Source organism: Rhinichthys klamathensis, unplaced genomic scaffold, assembly GCF_029890125.1.
Source record: "Rhinichthys klamathensis goyatoka isolate OS25496 unplaced genomic scaffold, OSU_Roscu_1.1 h1tg000123l_1, whole genome shotgun sequence".
Lineage (NCBI taxonomy): Eukaryota > Metazoa > Chordata > Actinopteri > Cypriniformes > Leuciscidae > Rhinichthys > Rhinichthys klamathensis.
In genome coordinates, this window is record NW_026606660.1 from 4,333,696 (window position 1) to 4,357,932 (window position 24,237).

Genomic DNA, 24,237 nt, shown 5'->3' on the forward strand with positions numbered 1-24,237 from the left:
TCACCTTCCAAACACAAATGAAGATATTTTAATGAAACCTGAGAGATTTCTGTCTCTCCATTTAAAGTCCATTTAACTTAAGATAAAACTTAAAAGATCCAAAAAATTTCATAAAAGCATTGCAAAAATAATCAATCGAGTGGTCTAATCCAAATCCAAGTCTTCTGAAGAGACACGATGACTTTATGACTTTAACAGATTTACAACGGCATACTGTAGTAAACACAAACATTAAAATGCTTGTGTGACGCGCGAAAACAACATGAGATTGTGTGAGTGTAAATGCAGAATTAAAATGTACAGTTTGGGAATAGTCATTTTGACGTGCTGTGATTGATTGCATTGTTCAAATGAAGCACATAAGAGCTGGAGCGGCACTCCTCAAAGTGAAAGCGCAAACATAATTTAAATCACCCTCACATTTAGTATTAGTAGTATGATTATTCAAAGCATTTTAGATGGTTTATTATATGTATAATGCATTAATATCGGGAGAGGCAGGACATAGCGAGCACTGGGAGAGTCTGTGCAATGGATGCCTGAAGTGAAAGCTTGAGTTTCAGTGACATTACTACACTGAACTACTATATGATGCTGAATTTAATGTATAATAATTCAATGGGTGGATATTTGTGGGTCCTGATAATAAAATAATAATAAAAATGTAATAATAATAATAAAAAACGTCTTTATTTAAAATATCATGAGTTCAGTATCACGATTTGTATCGTATCCTGGCACCCCTACTTCTGACAAATTATGACAAACTGATTTTTTTCACAAACAGGCTATATGACTGTATATGACCTGAAGCATGACAGACGCATGTAATCGGACACGCTCTGTGTATGTGTGTGATTTAAGTGTTGTTGAATGGCTTGAACAATCTTGTCTTACCTTGAATATTAGCAAGACAAAAGGTATGTTCTTTTGTAAAACCAAGGGGCAGATTCAAACTGCAGACATATTTATTAAAAATGAATCAATTGATATAGTTACTGAATTTAAATATCTTGGTATCATTTTAGATTTGAATCTTAACTTCAAGAAAATGACAAAAACTATAAAATATAATTTGGCAAACTTTAGACAGGTTAGATCGTCTCTCCCTATGGATGTAGCCAAAATATTAGTTATTAGTATGTTTTTTTTTATTATTGTACCCTGCCAGGGGACTGCAGATGTAAATTAGCCTATGGCTAACTCTGGTACAATGCATCAAATGGTAACATTTATGTTTGAAATTGTACATGGTCCCTAATTTTAAAAAAGTGACACGACTTTTAGCCAAGTATGGTGTCTCATGATCCCATACTCGAAATTTGTGCTCTGCATTTCACCCATCCAAGTGCACACACACAGCAGTGACAATGAGTATTGAACACACACACTGTGAACAAACACACACCCGGAGCAGAGGGCAGCCAGTGCTGGGGAGTGATTGGGGCACCTCAGTTGTGGGTAATGAGAGTGGAAGAGAGTTCTGTTCATTCACTCCCCCCACCTACATTTCCTGCCGGTACTGAGACTCGAACCCGCTACCTTCAGATTACAAGTCCGACTCTCTAACAATTAGGCCACAACTGTGTGTGTGGAGGAACTGCCTGAGCCCCACCTCCGCCTCAGACACAGTGAGCAGACGAGATGCTGAAAAATAGCTGAATTTCATAAAAATGACCCCGTTCAAAAGTTTACATACCCTTGATTCTTAATACTGTGTGTCGTTACCTGGATGATCCACGACGGTGAAAACATTTGATGAACAGGATGGTAGTGCCCTTCAGAAGCAACAGAAGATACTTACATACATGTTTCCCTGAAGTGTTTCCTTCTGGAGCATCAGTGAATGTTTGAACCTTTTTTAATAGTTGTGTTTGAGTCACTCGTCCTCAGTGTGAAAAGATGGATCTCAAAGTCATACAGACACTTCTGGAAAGGGTTCAAATATGCAAAAGATGCTGGAAAATCAAGGGTTCATAAACTTTTGAACAGGGACATTTTTATAAATTCAGCTATTTTTTTGTCTTGTGGACTATATCTAAATCTCTTTTATGTAAAATATCTTATTCAGGAGAGTACTAAAAAATAAACTAACATGCTTTTTGAGCATGCAAACCCATTCTGGTCTATACTCACCATGATAACTTGTCCAGCACATCTGATAGGTGTTCACATTCAGGGCTGAGGAACGGGCTAGCCTCAGCGCAGCACATTATAGCTACAGTGTACATCTCCAACAGAGGAAGCGGATCTTCATCTGGTCTCCACTGACATCCATGCTGCATCAAAACCTGAAAGAAAGAAAAAGAGCCATAAATGAACGGTCCAGTCTCAGTTCAGAGTCCAAACTGTATTCTCAGTGATGGCCCAAAGCCAATAACAAAAGCATCTAACAGTAGTAGTCAAAAATAATTAAATATGGTACATCTGATGAAAAGTAGTGATTTATATATTATTACATTACATATGTGGAGGCCACGTTGCGATCAAATACAATATTGACAGGAATGATTCATTTAATCTGATAATCAAAGAATTTGACAGACTGATAATTGAGAACACAGCTGTTTTCTTTAAAAAAAAATACATGATTATTACAAAATCTTCTCGATGTTACATCAGCTGATTTTATATATATATATTTATTTATAATTAGGATTATATGATTATTTATGTACCTTAAATAACTGTTCTGAGTGAAAGTAAAGGCTGCTGCTACAATAAGCTAATGTGTTAGCCATCAGAAGCAGTCACCATACATACAAACAAACAGTAAGTCTGTAAGATTTAATGACTGTAAAACACAATCATGCTTCATCTCTTCAGCATACAGCTTTTTGTGTTTTTCCCATCATATTTATGAATGACTGTATTAGTATTGTTAGTTTTGTTATCGTTGGTGCAGCGATGCAAACATGCAGCATCGTCCACGAACAAAGACTGGTAGATTAAAACGCATGAATAAAGTCGTACTTGACAAAAATCCCGACAAAAACTATTGGAGGCATCTAGCGTCGACTCGGAGCTCCTTTTTAATTCAGAGATAAGATCCTGAAATTTCTGTCTGAGGGCCACAGCCTCAGTCGCGCTGCCCTCCTCCTCCGCCATCTTCGCTGCATTCACACCAGCCCAAATATCTCAAACTACTACGGCCAAGGCCTGATCCAAATATTCATGACCCGTGCATTCACTATTAGAGGGATACCGAGCAACGTCAGCACAGCCCAATTAATATTCAAGCAAAAATAAATAAATAAATAAATAAAAATCTGCATTACAGCAAGGTAACAGAGCGATTCCTAAAATACATATTTAATATGACTGGGAAGCAGTCGCCATAGCAACTGTTTTGAAGTACGTCAAAGAAACATAATTCAATCATGACCCAATCTTTCGTCATAGTAGTATTCGAAATTTCTCTTCGAGTAGCCTACCATTCCGGCCATGTCTTAATTCACAAAAAAATTAACGCCATTGACACAAAAATAAATCTTTCTTACTTTCCTTGAAAACTCAGCTTGCGATTTCATAAAACAATTTAAAAGAAAAACCTAGAGAGATTTTATTTTTGCCCCGTGTGTCCGTCTTATCGGGCATGTTTTTTAAACAAAGTAATGTAATAGCAACAAAGTAATACATCGACATAATAGCATATCAGTTATCAGTCACCAGTAAACAGGCATAGAAAATTGATGGAGAAAAGAAACGAAGCAGCAATGTCAAGCAATCTTCTTTTTAATTAATGTATTTGAACAATCTTACAGCAGTGACGACAAAACAAGTCAGCAATTACCAATAAAATAGGGCTTAAATTAATATCAAGCATATCTTGAATTTTAAAAATTCTATTTAATTCGAATAGCATGTTATGCTTTTAAGGTATTTATGGAAGTAGGGCAACCTTTTAAAAAAGAATGGTTGAAAACACTAGCAAACTAGTTTACATAAGAAAATTGGCACAGTATGCATGGGTATAGCAAACTTCTAACAGTATAGTTTCACTTTAAATAGCTTATATAAGTCATTGTGAATTAAAAACAGAAAATAAGCACTGCAGTAAAATGACAGGTAGACAGGAATATAACTAAATGTAAGCAAACAAGTAAATTAGTAAGATAGTGTTTTTAAGACTTGTGATAGTAACAGGTGCTACAGTGGCAGTCCGTGTGGTTCACTAGTTTGACATCATTGACAAGTACCTAAAAACAAACACATAAACAAATGTTATTATATAATAACGAAAGAAATAATGTAATATAATAGCAGTTATTCATTCAGATTTTACCCGTTTAACTTCTTTGGCTACACAGCATGTAGCTTCTGATGTGATATTTTTGGGAACAAGCATGGTTTTCTTGGACCTCAGGGGTGTGGGGTAAGCCCTAGAAAAGCAGCATCCCATACACTGATAGACAGGAGCCCCAGGTTTCGAGAAAATGTTGTTCTCCTTGAGCTTGCACTCCTCACACCCAACTTGTAAATAAACACAAACACACAAATGTGAAGGAAAACGTAGCAGTTCCATATTAAGTATTATAATTTAGTCATTGATTATCAACTTACAGTTAGTCATATCATTTCTTGGATACAGTTGTCCAAGATGAATAAGCATTAAAAACAATAATATACTTTCTCCAGCATATCTTGTCCAAAACATGATGGCTATAACAGAAAAAGTAAAACAGATGAAAAAGGAACACACTTTACAAACACCTCACATTTTTAAAATGCATCAAATATGTTCAAACACCCTGATAATTGTTTCCTCCCGAATGTTATATTTGTACATTTTAAGTGAATTCTTTAAGATCAAAAATATTTCATTTGAATTTTTTTTTTTTACCTTTGTTCTTGACTTCCAGTGAGATGTGATCAATCTGTCTTCTCAGACACAGGTATAACTACCTTTTATACCTTGCTTACGCCTGCCCCATTTTGTGTGTGTGTGAGAGCTTGTGTGTGCATTGCATGTGATTGTTCCCTTGCTGACCTTGTAATCCATTAGTTAAATGAAGAACTGAATATGTACTGTAGTTTCAATTAACTATATTTTAGCTTGAGATCTCTGCATTACATTGTTGATTGTGATAACGCACACTAAGCTTGTACATATAACACATTTGTTCTGTTTTCAATTCAAACCTCCAGATTGTTACATGATTTAAAGTCACATGAAGTCGTCTGTAATTAACGTTGTACCTCAACTCTTCTATAAACACACAGTATCAATTGTCAAGGATGAATGTTTGCTTGCCTTGACTATCTCTCAATCTTTCCATCTGCAGCAAATCCACAAGACCTTGGTCTGGACTGTGCTGTTTCATGCCTGATGCAAAGGTAATTCAATATTTTCAATGCCAGATGGAGAGGAGTATTTGACATTAACAAACTAAGACTGTAAGAAAATAACAATGGCAACATGCAAACATATTCCAAAAAAATTCTCATGTTTTCTTTTCTATTTTATGATATTTTCAACTCTGCCGTTTATTTGAGACCTTTCTGCATTACTTCGCCATTACTTCTGCTTTTACATTCTCGAATTATGAAAGGTATAGTGTACAAATACTTTTTTTGTTTTTAAGACCAAAGAAATATCTGGAAGGGAACACAATACATTAACATTTTTTTCTAAACATAAATGTAGATGAAAAACAATTCTCAACAGATTTTATACAATTTTCTCAACATTTTACAAAAATAGCTGAAGAAGCCTTGAATACATCTGCTCCCAACCACTAACCCATCAGATACTCTATATGACACTGCCGTTTCACCTGAATAGTGTTTCTGCAATCAAATACATGTCATTTAAAAACAAGAATTTATTAATTTGGTGATAAAAACTAAAGCTCAACAATTTTTTTCTCATGTCCTAGATTAGCCAGTTATATAACAATAATAACGCATGCATGATTTAGAACCAACCTGGTGGTAAAACGTTATAAATGAAATGAAATTCTAACAAACAATTTATCATAATTTATAACATATATAGACAGATTCAACAAACTCATTTATCTTTTTAAGACTTTTAGGCTGGAACAAACATTTCCTCAATTGCACTACATCTCTAAACCGCAAGATTCAGAAAAGGGGCATCTGCGCAAGTTTGCCAAATTCTACAGGTTACTGAAATGAATCTGCACACACAGCCATAATCTAATCAGCCCTGTGGAGCAGAAATGAGGTCTTCTCTTCATTTTAAAATGAAGCACAAGAAAACAATCCCTCATGCAACATTTTATGAATTTAAGACTTTTTTTTTTAGCTAGCTGTATGTCCCAGTATAGCCTCATGCGGTGTAGCACGGCAGATATGGTTAATATGGTTTAAGCCACATGAAGCTAATAATAACTATGCTGAGAATGACCGATAACCTGTTTATCAATGGTGATTTTATTAAACTGCATTGCAGACTCCAAGCAGGCATGATGTGTAAACAACTGACTGAGATGTCATTGTTAAGATGATGGGGAAAAAAATGTGGTAAGTAAATAAGGATTATTTTTGTTAACACTGCATTAATACATTCACATTAGATTTGGACTTCTGATTTATTTAGGCACATGTGTGCAAAAGAGTAATTGCAATTGTCTACAATTTGCACAATATCTAAATGCACATGCCTTGATTAAAACTGATGAGTTGATTCTCAGTGAAACTGTCAAACTCTTCACAACTTCTAAACATTCTTTCATCATGTGAGCCATCACATGCAAAATTATCCATTCAGTTATTGAAAATGTTAAGACATGCATGTATATTCCATAAATATCTGACATGCCATGTTTGTAATGTCTGCTAAATTGACAAATGGCCTGCCATTGTAATGAAATAACAATTTTATTAATCAACCAATCAAGTTTGGAAGCATATATATGATATGCAGTTTGCCAAGCACAATCACTACCATTTTTGAACATGGAGGAACGAACAGCAGTAGCTACATAAATACATTTGTATTTATTCAGTATATTTATTGGTAACACTTTACAATAAGGTCATTAGTTACTACATTAGTTAGCATGAACTAATAATGAACTGCACTTATACAGCATTTATTAATCTTCTAATTTCAACATTTACAAATACTTTATTAAAATCTTGTTAACATTGATACACTGTGAAGTAACATGAACAAACAATGAACAGCTGTGTTTTTATTAACTAACATTTTTATTATTAACAAAGATCAACAAATACAGTAACAAATGTATTGCTCATGGTTAGTTCATATTAGTTAATATATTATAAAGTGTATATATTTGTAAAGTATTACCCATTTATTTTTGTACAAATGTTACATAATGCAAACTAAAATAGTCACTTGCTGTGAATTTTCAGTTTATATGAAAAACATATCTGTAAAAAAAATGCACTGTATAAATGAAAATTTTCTTTTTGTGTACTATAGTATTGACTTTTTCTAGTAAATTTTTACCAACTGTTAAAATATATCTAAAAAGCTCAGTGATACACAAGAATATTCAGCTAGACATTCTTGTATAGTATAGAAAGCAGTCAGTGTTAACAAAAAACGTAGGGGAAAAATTACATTTTTATATAACAAATATTTTCATGGTGAAAAAAAAACATTTTGACCAGTGTGGCTCACACGATGACAAAAACACTTTATTTTGGTGACATTGCATGGACAAATTACTGACACAATAACTAGGTCTTGAAGCATGAATTAATGTTTTGGGTGTGCAACTACATTTTGCTGACATGGAATAAAGTTCTGATGTTCCAGCAAACAGTTGTGACAATTGCACTTACAGTTTAGAGCAGGGGTGTCAAATCCTGCTCCTGCTTCAATCCCATTAAACACACCTGAACCAGCTAATCAAGGTCTTACTAGGAATTCTACAGTAGAAACTTTCAGGCAGGAGTGTTGAGGCAAGATGGAGCCAAACTCTGCAGGACCGAATTTGGACACTCCTGGTTTAGAGAACGTTAAGACAGTTTTCCTCAATCGCTGTGTCATGTTCGAAACAGCAACATGATAGGTACTGTAATAGTCAAGGACTACTATAGGCCAATTTCATTTATTTGATTGAAACGTTATTGTTGCGAGAAAACCAAATTACTATACAGCCGCAAGCTGCAATCATCAGGGTCCAAGCACCAATAGTCCATGTAAATAATTAGCGATCCAATTGAAACATATCTTAAGGTGTGCTTTTTATAACAAAGTCCATCTTGAATCTTCTCTGAAAGTTAGAGCTTGATCAAAATATATTTGGTGTGTGTGGACTCATTCATCATTTAAATTTATATGAAATGCATGGTCAAAACAATTTCAAATGAATGTGAAGATCTGCAGCTCAAAACTTTATCTGAAACATTTGTCTTTTTTATTGTTATAATTTATTTCCACTGTACATGCATCTAACCTTATGCTTGCATTTACCCCACAAAAAATGTCTTTAAAGACATTTTATAATACATATTATTGTGAAAGAAAAAAAAAAGAAAAATTGTTATTTAAAAAAAAAAAAAAAATTTTTAAATGGACAGCAGTATTTTTAATCATGTCTAGCAACTTAAAAATGTGTTTTATTGGTTTCTTTAACAGTTAAATAAACATTTAATAACCTATAAGCATTTCACAGATTTCCATGCACACTAATTTTATTAAACAACAATGTCAGTAAACCAGTTACACAAATGAACTAGCTCAATGTATTTATTTACATTCAAAGGGATGAAAATGGACAGAAAAAAAAGATTAGGCTTAAAAGATTCCTTATTCTGTGTCGCCCTCTAGTGGACAACATCAATATCACAGCCTTCATCTTTCAGTTGAAATGGCTGATAGTCAAGCATAATTCATTAAACTAAGCATGTTTGCTCATAACAACTTGTTCTCCATATGTACAAAGGGTTTCACTTTATTTTGATGGTCTCTTTAACACATTCTGTTGACTATAAATAACATTGCACCTACATGTCTACTAACTCTACCAGTCTACTAATACTCTACTAACACTCTTTAGAGTTAGAATAAGCTGACATATATTTGCAAAGTTACTAGGACATTCTACTGACTATGTTGGGGGAACTTTACAATTAAGAGTAAACAGATATTAAGCAGGCAGTCAGCTAATACTCTGAGAGCTAGTTGACATGTAGTTGCAAAGTTACTTATAGTAAACAGAATGCTCAAAAGGGACCATCCAAATGAACTGTTACGTAAAAAGTTGAGAAGTTTGGATTTAGTGCAAATTAACAAGAAGGGGAGGTCTTAGATCACTGAAGTTGTGGGTTAATCACTTTTATTTGTTGCAGATCACTTTCTTGCTACTTTTCCCACACATTTTAGTTTCCACCAATGTTCTGTGCACTAGGCATCTGGGCTGCCAAAGACTATGGTGGAGTACTGAATACATTTAACAGGGAAAATCTTTTAAAGGTGGAAGGCGGGGTAGCAACCCCCAAAAAAAACAAGATAAAAAAAAAAACACTTCTGAGTACTACAACCGTGGTGCGCCATAATCATCGGGCATTCTCTCAATGTTATACCTGTAAAATAAATGTGATAACAGTTGCATTAATTTACATAGGTTCAAATAAATTCTACGGTTACAAATTAATGCATATACACAATTTATATGCATTTACAAACACACACGAACATAGCAGTCCAATCTGACAAAAAACTTCATAGAACAGGGTATCAGCAGGTATTAGCACAAATAATACTTTAACACCACAACCACCCACCCTTAAAAACCTAGTGGTATGCTTTTTAGAAAGAAAAATGTAAAAAATAATAAAAAGAATTGGGGATAATCAATATATTATGAACAATGTGTGTGAATGACATGCAATCAATAAAAAAGTAACTAATTTGATGAATATTTTCTGCGTCTATACGACATCTTACACAATGATCTCATTCTCAGAAACTGGTATATAACATCTCTCGTACCTGCCATTATAACATTCGCCAGCAATATACTATGTTTTATATTTGGGATTGTTTGCTTTGTTGGTATTATTGTTTGACATGTTTATGAATATACACTTTTCAAACTTGCAACAAGTGTCATGTTCGAAACAGCAACATGATAGGTACTGTAATAGTCAAGGACTACTATTACAGTAGTGCTAATCCCGCTTTGGCTTTGTTTTGAATATATTTTGTTTATGAAGCAAAGCAGACAAAATAACTGGCACCTCAAATTTTGGTTACTCTTGTTTACCTTCTTGTTTAGTAAAAATATAAGCCAACCAAATAGTAGCTACACCATTTCCCACTTGATAAAGGCTTTATTCAATTTCTGGAGCTTGCACATAACCTTGGCTCTCTCTCTCTCTTGCACTCACCAACAAGTAAGTGAACCCCCTACCAACCTCACCCCCTACCCTCCAGGACCCCTCATTAGTAACATAAATGCTAGGCTTGGCTAAGGGTCAATTCATACATTGGTAATTAAACCAGTTCTTAATTAAACCAAGCAGAGCGAGAGCTGGTGTACCTGTGATTGGAGATGTACATGATTGGGACTCCCGGGATCTTCCGAACCCTCCTTTTTAGGTCCCTGTCCACCGTGGCCACAATGTAACACTTGTGCTAGTGGAGCAAAAGGGAATCCTTTGATCAGAATGTAAAGCAAAATATAAAATATGTATCGGCTCTGAGGTTAGAATTATTTCATAGTCCCAAATAGGGTTGGGTATCGGTTGGGTTTTATCCGATTCCAGTACCTACTCGGTATTTTTTAAACGGTTCCGGTGCTTAAACGGTTCTTAAATCGGTACTTAAGAAAATGAACCCGTCCACACTTTATAAAAAAATAATACCCTTTAATTTACAGGGCCAAACTGGACACAATATTAACTTAAATCTTTAAACAATATAAATACAAGTAACATATGGTAATACTAAAACCAATATAAAATAAAAATTCATATTTACATAATATCAAATGAAACAATATTGTATCAAAAAATGTAATAATACTAGAGATTAATAGAGATTACTGCAGAGCTGCCAACTCTCACGCATTGACCGTGAGACTCACGCAAATGACCCTTTTCACACAGAAAAATCGCGGACAAAGAGGACACTGACACCGACAGACAAGACAGAGAAGGTTACTTTTGATATGGAACTAATCCACAGCTGTCAGATTCTGTCAATATTTTTACGAGATTCACACAATAAATAACGTTTTGGCTCTTTGAAATGTGACAGATCGCTGTAGCGCGTCAGTTCAAACGGCACGTGATACAGCAGCCTACAAATCCACTGCTTCTTAGCTACGCAGCGCAGTGAACCTATGAAAGAGAACATCTCTGGTTACTGGTGTAACATATCTCTCAATAGGGAACGGGACGCTGCCCGGACGCTGCCAAGCTGCTCGCGCTGCCAACCAGCTTTCTTTTTCGGCAGAGAAATCTGAGGAGTGAGGAGCAGATGGCGCGCGCGCGCCAACATAATATGACGACGTCAGTGCGTCGAGGCGGCGCCCGCGCCATTAGCCAATGTATTGGCTTGATTCTATATGGGATTCAGACTATCGGCACACCCAGAGGGCGTTCTGACATGTAGTTTTACACGTGAAATGCAGCCAAACCTTGCGAGAAAGAGCGCGCATGCGAGACAGAAGAAACTGTGCTCCAAACTGTGTAGCACACGCACGGCGGAGAGGGAGAGAGCGAGAGACCTTGCGTGTGTGTGTGTGCCTAATGAAGTTAGGCACCGAAATCAGGCACCGAAATTTTCGTTCTTATTCGGTCTGGTTACTACCGTTTACGTCGGAACCGGTTCCCTATTGGCACCGAATTTCGGTACCCAACCCTAGTCCCAAATGATTTATTTGATATTAAACGTACAGTATGTAGTTTTTGGCCAGCAGGGGTCGCTAATCTCTTACAATAACAAAGGCGTATATCGATGATGCAAAGCATCAAGCGGAATTATGGATCTTGTCGTCAAGCTGATGGATCTTTTATGGATGAGTGAAAACAGTGATGTTTTTAACATGACTGTGGTGAAGCAGGGCGAGATTGCTAACGAGAGACGTATACCAGCGCCACACGCAACGCGAGTCCCGCGGATATAAAGGAATAAGGACAATTCATTCTACCGAACTACACGCAAGTGCTGAATTAATAAGTTATTCACAGGTCAGTTTATTAGACGTATTAAACTTGAGGTAACGCAGCGCTGTTTCACTTGCTCTAACAGTTACACTATCACACTAAACGGCATTTGAGTGTGTTGAATGTTGTTAGTTAGGTTGTTTGTTGGCTGTATAAAACTAGCAGTAAGCTAATCAACATTAGAATAACATACAGATCATATTCTAACATTTCATCATATTGAACTAAATAACATTGATTAGGTTTATGTACATTTGCTCACCTGTCTAATAAAGTACATGGAACACTCGCGTCTCTGTCAAGTCGAAGTTAGTCTTATTAGACATTCTCCTGCATAACCCAGTTGTCCACGTCTGTCGCCATGGTTACTATGGCAGTACGAGCGGAAACCGAGGGTAACGCGGATATGACGCCATTGATTGGCGGCGACTCAACCCTGCTGACACGTCCCGTTTTCTTGGTTAAAATCGCAATTTTCTCACAATATCCCCAATGTTTCCAACTATTTGTAAATTGTAAGTAATCAACTAAACAAAATATATAACATTGGCCTAGTGGTTTTTGGATATTGTACCTTTAAAATCACTAATCTTATTTAATTGTTTTTTTTTAAACTTCAAACATACATAAGGTATCTATTAACCCTCATAATGCAATTAAAATATGCATACGATTTTTACATTGGAACGTAATCTTATAAATACGGCGCCGTGGGTGGAAACGTGCAGATTAAGGGGCGGTAATATTATAATAAGATCCCCTTCCTACATCAGAAGGGGAGCGAAAACTGATCGGCTTATTTTTTTGACATGCTTGCAGAGAATGGCTTACCAAAACAAAGTTACTGGGTTGTGATTTTTATTACGTTTTCTGGGTTGGTAGATGCACTTGGGGACACGATTACAGCACTTAACCCTCTGGGGTCGGCTATCGCGCCGGGCTCACTTTTTTTCTTATCAGTGCAAAAGAGACTCAAAATACTCTGTCGATTTTGAAGTGTTGTACATCATTAGATCCTGTTAAGTGTCTATTTTTGTGGATACTCACAATAAAAACAAAGTGTTGTGCCAGTCTATGGTAGCTAGCTAAGTAGCATATCAGCAATGGATAAAAAAAAAAGACAGCAGCAAGCGTCCCCTGCTTGTCCCTACAGTAAAGTTAGGACGAAAGAGAAAGTCATTAGAACGAGCAGAGATTGAAATGTGAAGAACGCCGAACTTTGAGTAGGATAAATATATGGACCCTCCACCATTGACCGTTGGAGGAAGCTTCAGGAAGATCTGGGACTGAAGACCGACGCTGACACGGCTGACTTTTTGTTGAGCAGGTAAACATTTATTTATACTTTTATGGTGTGACGTGTTACATAAATAGCTTTTTATCAGTTTGACAACTTGCTCATGCTGTCGGTCGGCATTGGAATGTTAGCCGTTTAGCATCGCCTATCACGGGTCAAAGTAATTATATTTCTTGAAGTCCTTGAATATATTTTAGTAGGCCTAGCGGGTTTCTGTTCGAGCCGATCGAAATTTGAACAAGATGCGCTGTGTGCTGCAATAACAATTACTGAAAACCTTAGCAATACTAGTAGGATTATACTAATGGTGGTGGGGAGTTTAGAACATTTCATGTGTTGCTAATCTTGCGTTGACATGAACTCAAACGTGACATTGAATTGTTGATGAAGCAACTAAGTTCAAGTGTCTAAAGGTAACATATGATGTGTCATTAGCGAGGTCATTAGATGAACTGACATTACATCTCAGTTCCGATGTTTACTACCGGTGATCACAACTCGACTGAGTGACGTAGTTCAGTTCGTTTCCCGGTGGGAGGGATCAGGTAGCACAGAGGGGAAGGGTATGTGTGTGGAGGAGCGGGATGAGTTTGTTAAAAATTCAGGCTTTCTCGACCGATTTTCAAAATCGTATACCATAGCTTTAAGTGCTTTGTTCTAATCGCGATATGGAATAGTGTCTGTAAACCGCAAAAGACTGTTTAAATATGAATCGCATGTCTGTGTGTGAATGAATGAACGGCACAGACATGTGCTGTTGTTTACTACAGCTGTACAGCGCGCCTCTGTGCCGTTCATTCACACTCGCACCTACATTAGTAAAAATTTTATTTTTACATGAACACATCTGCTAGTTTAGCTTTGACCAAACTATATTGATATAGCCTACTGAGATGAGTAAAAATAGACTGAAATAAAATGTCAGCAACAAACTGCAAATTAACATTTATATACTAATTATATACATTTATATACTTTTTTTTGTGTGTTTTATAGTGACAATTTTGGGGAGATGATACATATTCCAAGACTTTCTGAAAATACAGTATGAGAATTAACTACACAATTACTAGAAATGTTTACCTTGGATATTATACAATTTGCATGCATACAAAATTTGTGGAAAAAGACACATTTTTTCAAGACGTTTCCAACTCTAACTTTGAACCAATTCTATAGGATATATATATATATATATATATATATATATATATATATATATATATATATATATATATATATATATACATTCATTCTACAGAATTGGTTAAAAGTCAGATTTTGAAACATCTTGAAAAAATTTGTATTTTTCCACTGGGTACCACAAGAAAGAATACGAGGACTAAATATATATATATATATACATACACATTTCTTTTGTCTTCGCATTCTTTGGTACCCAGTGACACACCCGTGTAAAAGGCTCATTACGCAGCTCATTATGCGGCTCATTATGCAGGTCATTGTCTTCTCAGGTGTGAATCAGAGCATTATTCATGATCCTCACAATCATTCACACCCAAAACATCAAAACATCTCAAGGACCCCCAAAACACCTTAAACCCCAGAGGGTTAAACACGGAAAAAGTCAGATTTTCATGATATGTGCCCTTTAAAAACATTTGATTGGCTCATTTGCAAAGTTGCAGTACTAAAAAAAAACATGCATTTGTCTCCCTGTTCTATTTGTAAATCTTTTTTCATTTATTAGGGTAATACGAAACAATTCTAACCCCACCGCTAACAAAGTTCTCATACCTGTGTTACTCTTTGTACCAAGCAGTCATCAGCATACGTTCCTTTGTGTGAGCAAGGCAAGCGTTCAAAGCGGGGATCTTTGGCAATCCTGCACAAAAAGTTCAAAAAACCATAAAAAGCAAGGAAGAAAGAGTAGCCATTTTCACAAATGAAAACTGCAGTAAAATTGCCAATATGACATTTTCTGGTAAATGCACCATATCTACTATTCACACATGCAACAGCTTGCCATCTTTTAACTATTTTGCTACCATTCACACATTAGCACAGAAATGCTGTTGAAACTGTGATGATATCAAATTGTAATTTTCAGCAAATGACACTGCTGTCCACAATGCGGTTAATCTTATGACCAACTTTTCAGGCATTGTTACTTCTATCTTATCCCACCAAATTGCTGGAGCCAATCTGCAAACATAAAAGAAAAAAGAAAAACAGGCCCTGTTCACACATGACTTCTGAACAGAAAAATGCCTTTAAATACCTTTGACTAAATAAAGTCAAAACCTAAGGGAAAACAAAGCTAGTTCCAACAATCAGAGAGTACTAGAACAGAACAAATCTCAGAATCAAATATCAAAAATTGGATGTTGTTTAGAGCTTTTTACTTTAAATTATTTTTACAATTCTGCATCGATACTTTTTTTTGTCGTTGTAAGTAAAGTAAAGTTATTATTAATAAAAAAGTTGCGTATGTGCGTCGGAAGCAAAGCGCGTGCATCTGATGTTCGTAAATATTGTATCCAACTTCTTGAAAGCAGATATTTGGGCACATTTTGTTTTTTACGAAAATAACATGCATGAATGAGAAATTAGGTCTTAATATAATAAATCTGTTGCTGTTTGTTAATCAAACATCAAAAGAAAAGATGGAATCACTCACTGCTTTTGACTGAATAACTTTTGTAGCTTTAATAATATTACATTTATTTTTAATTAATACACTAAAGACTATGCAGTGTTTATTTGATTATTCAAATTCTGTATTCCAGTGCTGGGTAAGGTACTCTAAAAAATAATTACTAGCTACTTATTACATAGAAAACAGCTCCGATCATGTTGTTTAAGTCATACTTCCATAAAGACCACAAACTATGGATAAAACCCCCCCTGGAAACTCTGGTTTGATTTGGGTAGTGCTAGAGCCAATATAGGCTACCTGTCTGTGTATTACATAATAAACTAAAAGAAAGTTTATATATCATATTTTCTGGCTAGTTTGGATTTTTTTCTTTAGAAAGTTTGTTTTATATTATACATATAGTTATACTTATTTATAACTTTAGCAAGTTATATATCCTAGATTTCCAGATGAAATTTTGTCTACATGTAACAATCCCTAAGCAAGTTATAGCAATTTATTACAAAATTATAATATTATATTATATTTACTCATCGCCTGTATTATATTATAGGCAATTTTCAGTGAAAAGCTGGTGTTTTTTATTCACTGACAATGTAGATGTGTCCAAAAAAGTTCAGGAAGTAAAGTAAATAGAAACATTGTTATATAATAATAGAACACTAAAGCAAAAGTGACGCATACATATACACATATACTGTATATGTGCGTGCGTATATATTCAATCTGAAAATAAACAAACACAAATAGTGCAGCAAGTAGTGTAAACAATTGTGAAAAGTGTCTTGTGCAACAAAAATACAAATAGTGTAAATGATTTTCACAAACTATTAGTAGTATTTACATATACGAAACAGACTTCTTGGCTGTGCCAGTTATCTCAGTCGAATGCAATTCGTTTGAAAACACACACTTTAGTGCCTCATCCGTTGTGTTCTGCTGTTTTACATTCTTTTTTTAATTGTGTTATGCTTTGTCAAAAAGTGCTGTCATGCAAATCTGTTATTTTGTGTTTGTTTTCATGCACACAAATATGCATGCACGCACCTACTTTCACTTTGCGTCAGTTCAAGTTTCCAAAGAAAGATGATAATTGGTGGTGCAAAAAAACAAAACCTATGTTTATTGGTTGAGTAGGTGATAGTTTCAATCAATCTGGGCATGCGGGTTGGAATAAGCATCAACAATCGTTCCTGTTTGGCTCAGAGGAACAAACCACATGGGTTTCTTTGATGAATCAATGCTGATCAAAACTTGATGACGCAATCAAATTCACTACGGGGCCTCTGAATGTCCAAACGTGAAAAAAAACGTTCTTTTTACGAGACTTTTTAAAGCATACAGATTGGTTGGCTTTAGTTTAAACTTTAAAGGCTCTGGGCAGTGAATATCCTGACATCAAACTGTCTACACCACGGTGTTTTGACCGCGAAAAACTAACGTTAGGTACAGTCATTTTTAGCTAACAGCTGTAAGCATGAACTAGCTAATGCTAACTTAGTGTTTAGCTAACTTAGCGAAGTTTATTAGTACCAGGCAAAAAGACGACGTCTAACGTTATATGTTAACAAACAATACAATACAATTTTTATTTGTATAGCACATTTAAAACAACTGCCGTTGACCAAAGTGCTTAACAAGGCCGAAAAGACAAACAAAACAAATAAAAATATACACATAAAACACACATATCAAGATATATTAAAAGCTATTGAGAAAAAATGCGTTTTCAAAGTAGATTTAAAAATTGACAAAGTTGGAGCAGATCTAATGTAAGCCGGTAGGCTATTCCATAGTGTTTTATTCCATAGGCTATTCGGTAGGCTATTCCAAACTGCACATGGAAACATTGTTCACGATGTCTGCCATCATATTCCTGTCTCTTGTCAACACCATGTAAGTTAGCATGTATTTGTTAAAGGGGAAATGAAACGCCCATGTTTTTGCACTGCTAGTAGCTACATATATTAGAAAAAGTGTCTCCGCTCTGACATCCTTCAGGGAAAGCATTGCCACTTCCAACACGTCTACCTCCCGGCACAGCATGGTAAATGTGCGCTCCATGGTGATGCAGGATTGACCACGCAATATATGGTCAAGATCAGCCTCTTGACAGCAGATGGACTCTGACACGGTGGGCATCGCAGTAAAACAGCCACACTGACACCAGGTAGCGTTGCCAACCCGCTCTTTGCCCCAAACCACCACCGGCTGTTCGACATAGCGATGTAACTTACATGGTGTTGACAAGAGACAGGAATATGATGGCAGACATCGCGAACAATGTTTCCATGTGCAGTTTGTTAACATATAAAGTTAGACGTCGTGTTTTTGTCTGGTACTAATAAACTTAACTAAGTTTTTTTGCGGTCAAAACACAGTGGTGTAGACAGTTTGATGTCGGGATATTCACTGCCCAGAGCCTTTAAACTAAAGGCAACCAACCCCGTGACGTCACAGGTTAGAATACTGCACAATGGTGGTGCCCTGGCGGCGAAAGATCTAACGTTTTTTATTTTTTATTTTATATGTTTACATTTGTCATGTTTCTTATATAATTGTTGATTATAGTGGAAATCCATCTTGTAAATCATGTAAACTTGATTGACTGCTTCATTTCCCCTTTAAGGGTTGAGCTGTTTAAATTTGACATATTAGGCAAATGATTAAGAGTGAATGTGTGCATATTTTAAGATGAAACTTATTTTCAAATAGTTAATTTTTGTAATCAAAAATGTATTACTTTCAATTGGTTTGGTCCCCAATGTTCGAGACACTATTGTTACATGCATGTCATTTAAGTGTGCATTACCGCAAAGCCACTCGAAACTTCATTCCTAATTTCTCAAGCTCAGCCATCACACAGTCTGTTATGCAAGGAACACCTGTGACAACAAAATAAGTTTCTACACATTACTCAAGTGATCATGAAAAAAAAAAAAAACATAAAATGCATAAAAACATATTAGCTTGAAAAGTACAAATGTATGTGTTATTAGTTTAGTCCGATTGTGTTGGTCTGTAATTATGACTGACATCATATTTAATCAGTAATCAATGCAGAAACTGTGATTCCAAAGGGTTCACAAACATTTTCTTGCAACTGTTACCCATTCAAAGGATCATGATCCATCACTTTGACTGACTGGGTTGTAATTTTTCCATCATGTTATATTTTTCCCCTCACTATCGCCATCTGTAGTTAAAATTAAACCAAGACCCACTTCAGAACTATTTATGTTATTCATTCAAGTTTAGTTATTCATTCAAATTATGTTACAGATGAATGTACCTTTGAAAAAGGTTGTTAAATTCTATTGCCAATGTGTGCGTAGAACTTTCTTTATCTGTTTATGTGTGTATATATAATGTTGTAAACTGTATTCCTTGTTATGTGGGGCATGTGTACAGAGTCTATGCTGTAAACGGTGTTGAACACTGTCATTTCTGTTCAATGTTGCTGCATAGCAATCCCTACAATCATTAACACATCCAAAATACATTCACTCACTTCACATTAGCATTGTTGTAAATTAATCTGAGAAAAGAATTTGGGGACTTACATTTAGCATAAAGACAGTCCATCATTGACTGGACAACATCTAATTTGGCCTTAATAGAAAAGTTGATAAAGTTGGTATCAACAAGGATGTAATATGGAGGTCCAAGCTGGGTGTTGTATTGAAAGAACAGACAAGATGGATACTTTGCGCTGAAAAAAAGGGTTGAGGCAAAGATTATTTCTCCTAACATACAATAACTAATGCAAACACTCAACATATTACTATAAATCTCTATAGGAATTACAATAATCATTTATTTTATATGTTGCTAGCACACCCTGAATGTTTTTTTCCCCAAAGAGCTCAATTCGCTATCTCTAAATTCATATGAAATAAGCATAAACAGAACTCGACATAATGCAAATATGGGAAACTTTATGGGGGTTTGTCATTTCCTGATCCTGACTTTAAATAATTTTATCAAGCATTTCAAATAAGACTACTAAAACCTGGGTTAATCCTGACTCTCCTGTTCCATGGCGAGCTCTAGAAACGAATATAATATGTTCACTTAAAAGATTTCCCCTTTGCAAGTGTCTCAAAATGCTCTTTTGAAAACTGATGGACCAATCCTGGAACATTCATTATGCAGAATTTTCTTTAAAAAACATCTGCAAAAAATCTAAAGTAAAAAATAAATTAAAAAATTGATCCCTAAAGAACATCCAGCTCTTAAAAATTCTAGAAGTCCTAATTTTAAATATTAAATATTATTATTATTTTAGTTACTTGTAATCTAATGACACAACATGTGTTCTTTAAACTTAAACATGTTTTGAAAACTAAACTGCCATTATAGCAGATGTACCAGATGAGTACCAGACACCGTAAAAGATGTGTTCTAAAAGAAGACGTGTTTTCATTTGAAGTTTTGCAAAATGTGCATTTATCACAAATAACTTGATTGCATCTACTTATAGCTACATTTACTGGACAGTATTATTAAACTTACCTCTGGGTTAAAATACCTCTGGGAATTGCATTGATTACCTTTCCCTAAGTCCCTAAACCTAACTTTTCACTAACTACATTTGAAGAACATTTTTAATAGATACATTATTATGGTGTATATTGTGAGCCAATGTTGTTATGTCATGCCATTCAAATAAGCAGATTTCAATTTCATTTGGTGTATGGCGAACTCTAAAAGGTAACAAACACAATATTAGAGAGAATTCAAACTTACACTTCCTGTTCTTTAATGGCTGACGGATCTTCTTTCTTCTTCTTTTGTGTTTTTGCTCTGTCCTGTTGTTTTCTAGACAAAAAAAAAACAAATAATAAAAAAAAAACCAAAGCAAAGTTTTTATCAGATGTTCAAAGAGCAACACAGTGATGAACTGATGTATTTAGTGATGCAGTTGCCGATAATCTACCGTTTTTACAGTATTTATAAGTTAAGAATTTTTAAGATTACACCATTGTGCTGTTGAATGCTTGATTATGATTGGTTTACAGACATTCTAAAAGGTATGCAATTAAATAAGCACACACTTTTTCTACTGCTCTCTGTCTCTCACATGCACAGACAGACAAACAAGAGATATACATTCACTTTTGTCAGTGCTGCCCAGTTACTTTATCGATAAGCAACCTTTTCCCTCCAGCAACCTGTCACTCACATTAAACGATCACCACAATGATCAAATGACAATGATCAAATTAAATTCTGATTTCAAAATCAAGTCCTGCCCCTCATTTTTTCATCATTTGAGAAGTCGTTTCACACAGATTCTGATCACAATTTCCGTTTTATGCTGACTTAAAGGGATAGTTCACCCACAAATGAAAATTAGCCCATGATTTACTCACCCTCAAGTCATCCTAGGTGTAAATGACATTCTTCTTTCAGATGAATACAATCTGAGTTATATTAAAAAAAGTGTCCTGGCTCTTCAGAGCTATATAATGGCAGTGAATGGCCGGCTTCTGTTTTAGTCCATAAAAGTGCATCCATCCATGATAAAAGTGCTCCACACGGCTCTGGCGGGTTAATAAAGGCCTTCTGAAGCGAAGAGATGCGATCGTGTAAGAAAAATATCCATATTTAAAACTTTATCAACTAAAATAACTAGCATCCAGGCGTATGTACGCATCGATTTACGGCGAAAGAGTAACACTTGACCTGACGGCTGACACATTGACGAACACAGAGAATAGAGCAAAACAAAACACCAGTCACGAATTGGAAGTCTAAACGAGAATTTTTACAGAGAAACGTCGGAGGAGCTTGAGTTTGTTGGCCATCCCCATTTGTTTGAACCGCGAGAGGCGTCAAAGCTTTCTCTATTCTCCTGCACTATTCTCTGTACTCCTACATCCAACCTAAGCCATACATCGTCAAGTGTTACTCTTTTGGCGTAAATCGACTTGCATAGGCAGTCTGCCAGAAGCTAGTTATTTTAGTCGATAAAGTTATAAATGTGGATATTTTTCTGTACCACGAACGCATCGCTTCAGAAGGCCTTTATTAACACCCCAGAGCCGTGTGGATCACTTTTATCATGAATAGATGCACTTTATGGACTTCAAAACAGAAACCGGCCATTCACTGGCATTATAAAGCTTGGAAGAGCCAGGACATTTTTTAATACAACTCCAATTGTATGCATCTGAAAGAAGAATGTCATATACACCTAGGATGGCTTGAGGGTAAGTAAATCAAGGGGTAATTTGAATTTTTGGGTGAACTAACCCTTTAAATCAATGGCTGAAAAAAATGCTGCCTCCACAAGTAGCATAAGAAGGTAGGAAGATATCCCAAATCTAGCACATCACATCCTGTCTACAGGAAAACATTCATCTGATCAGTTTTAGAAGGCAGAATAGAGGAATCCTTCGGTACCTGTTATCCCACCACCCTACAACATGATCAACAATTGTAACCTAGACATGGAGTTGCATATTGTGTGGCATAATAAAACACATAGGAAGGCTATAATAGTTTGGTCAAATATTGCATTTTGGCTGTGGGGAAGTGTCAATCAGTCTGGAAGAGGGACAACAATAAAACTCAGCCTTTAAGAAGCTGCTGCTAGTAATCATGGTAATACTATTCATATGATGACTAAAATTAACCACGGGTCAGACCTAAAATTACAGTTTAATACAATACTTGGTAGGATGTATATCACAAGATATTAACAATGCACTAATAATTTATTATTTTGAAGAAACACATAGAAATAACATTGTCAATATTTCAATTATTCCAATCATAGACAATATTTCGATTTACCCGTTTGAGCTGAACATTGACTGAACACTGGTTAACTGAGGCGCTTTCCAACAGAGCTGTTCTGAACGGCTGTGTTTATCATTTGTAATGATGAAAGTACTTTGCAATGATTTTCTAATACATTACATTCCCTTATTTGTAACACACTTGCTTATAGATAAAAGAACAATAATACAAATATACTCACATCCTCTGATCCTTCAAACTGATCATTCTTTTCATGGTAGCATATTTTTTCTGTTTCTTCTGTTTTCCCTAATTCACACAAACACAAGTTGTCATTCAACCAAAAAAGTCATAAAGCGATTATGTACATTATCTAACAAACGCTGTTGAACATTGTTGAGATAAACCCTTAAATTTACCATGACGGCTGAATATGCTCGAGATATTCACTCTCTAGCCCTCGTGTGTTAATCTTTGCGACAAAGAGTATTTCGACGTCATTAACATGCGACACAATCCACATTTTACTTACGCTGCGCCATTTCCTACGTCATTTCTTGCGCTAGATACTGCGGTGTTTCCGGTTCTCAGTGACATCCATCAAGGTAAATATCTAGAAGACAATACTGCAGCTGTTCGCTTAATATGAATTGGTATATGAACTCATACAGTACGCCTGGCTTTGTTGTTTACTTTGTATGTCAGTACTGAGTGTTGGCTCTATGAATGACATTGTTTGATTATTATTTTGCGTCGCATATTTTCTGTTTGTATGCCACTGTGAGTGAGAGTTTAAGATATGCATGGTTGGATTGTTATTTCATTAGGCAACACACACTAACAATTTCAAGGACGTTTTTTCTCTGTATTTTGCTTCACTAGTATGCACCAATGTAGTACTGTATAATATTAAAGCCTAACACAGGATATGTTAATGTTTAAAGACCAAAATGACTTAACGGTGGAGCTACAGACATTTTTTAACAGAAGCCTGTCACTCGGTGAAACTAGTGCACGTGTAGATCTGCTTTCTTGCCAGATGAAGACAGGCGCTCCGGGCATGATAATGGATGCTAAGTTGTTAATGTATTCTTAAATTACTGATTAAACACATGCTCATCTCGAAAGGTAAAATATCTTTAAAACACAACACAAAATAATAATTATCCCTTCAAATCTTTTAGTTGAGTTGCAGCATGCTTTTTTCAAATGTCTCTAGATCACAGTCCTGTTTCCCAACTCCTGTAACACTTCACTGCTTTCAGAAAGTATTCAGACCTCTTAATTTTTTCTCTCCACTGACAAAGCAAAAATCAGATCTGTGATGTGATAACTTTGCAAATTTATTAAAAAGAAAAACTGAAAAGGCATACCAGAGCAAAAACTATGCCATGAGGTCAAATGAACTGCCTGCAGAGCTCAGAGGCAGAATTGTGTCGAGGCACAGATCTGTTGA

The 24,237-nt window shown here is 35.5% G+C and overlaps 4 protein-coding genes across 13 annotated transcripts in view; 1 reads left to right on the plus strand and 3 right to left on the minus strand.

Moving 5' to 3' along the window:
- Nucleotides 1–3,196, minus strand: part of znf292a (zinc finger protein 292a) — a 37,329-nt gene extending 34,133 nt beyond the window's left edge. Inside the window, exons 1-2 of the mRNA XM_056255918.1 lie at nucleotides 2,974–3,196; nucleotides 2,137–2,291 (exon numbers count right to left, since the gene is read on the minus strand). Coding sequence (XP_056111893.1) covers nucleotides 2,137–2,291; nucleotides 2,974–3,108 — 290 coding nt within the window. The 5' untranslated portion in view covers nucleotides 3,109–3,196. The remainder of the gene's footprint in view (nucleotides 1–2,136; nucleotides 2,292–2,973) is intronic.
- A 523-nt stretch (nucleotides 3,197–3,719) lies between these two features.
- cga (glycoprotein hormones, alpha polypeptide) lies at nucleotides 3,720–5,528 on the minus strand. Its single transcript, XM_056255933.1, has 3 exons — nucleotides 4,564–5,528; nucleotides 4,286–4,473; nucleotides 3,720–4,199 (listed from the first exon to the last, which is right to left on the minus strand). Exons 1-3 carry the CDS (start codon nucleotides 4,655–4,657, stop codon nucleotides 4,125–4,127), a joined length of 357 nt encoding a protein of 118 aa, XP_056111908.1. The 5' UTR covers nucleotides 4,658–5,528; the 3' UTR covers nucleotides 3,720–4,124.
- Nucleotides 5,529–9,436: 3,908 nt separating this feature from the next.
- On the minus strand, nucleotides 9,437–23,326 carry fcf1 (FCF1 rRNA-processing protein). Its single transcript, XM_056255932.1, has 8 exons — nucleotides 23,201–23,326; nucleotides 23,023–23,090; nucleotides 20,784–20,855; nucleotides 19,598–19,746; nucleotides 18,847–18,919; nucleotides 15,173–15,260; nucleotides 10,488–10,582; nucleotides 9,437–9,528 (listed from the first exon to the last, which is right to left on the minus strand). The coding sequence occupies exons 1-8, from the start codon at nucleotides 23,201–23,203 to the stop codon at nucleotides 9,480–9,482; spliced, it is 597 nt and encodes a 198-aa protein (XP_056111907.1). The 5' UTR covers nucleotides 23,204–23,326; the 3' UTR covers nucleotides 9,437–9,479.
- The window catches only part of arel1 (apoptosis resistant E3 ubiquitin protein ligase 1), a 100,241-nt gene continuing 99,306 nt past the window's right edge, over nucleotides 23,303–24,237 (plus strand). For 5 of the 10 annotated variants that reach the window (XM_056255919.1, XM_056255926.1, XM_056255927.1 and 2 more), the window contains exon 1: nucleotides 23,363–23,451. The gene's annotated coding sequence lies outside the window, so the exon portion shown is untranslated. Of the gene's footprint in view, nucleotides 23,452–24,237 lie in introns of all 10 variants that reach the window. The other 5 variants (XM_056255920.1, XM_056255923.1, XM_056255925.1 and 2 more) reach the window with 4 other exon arrangements.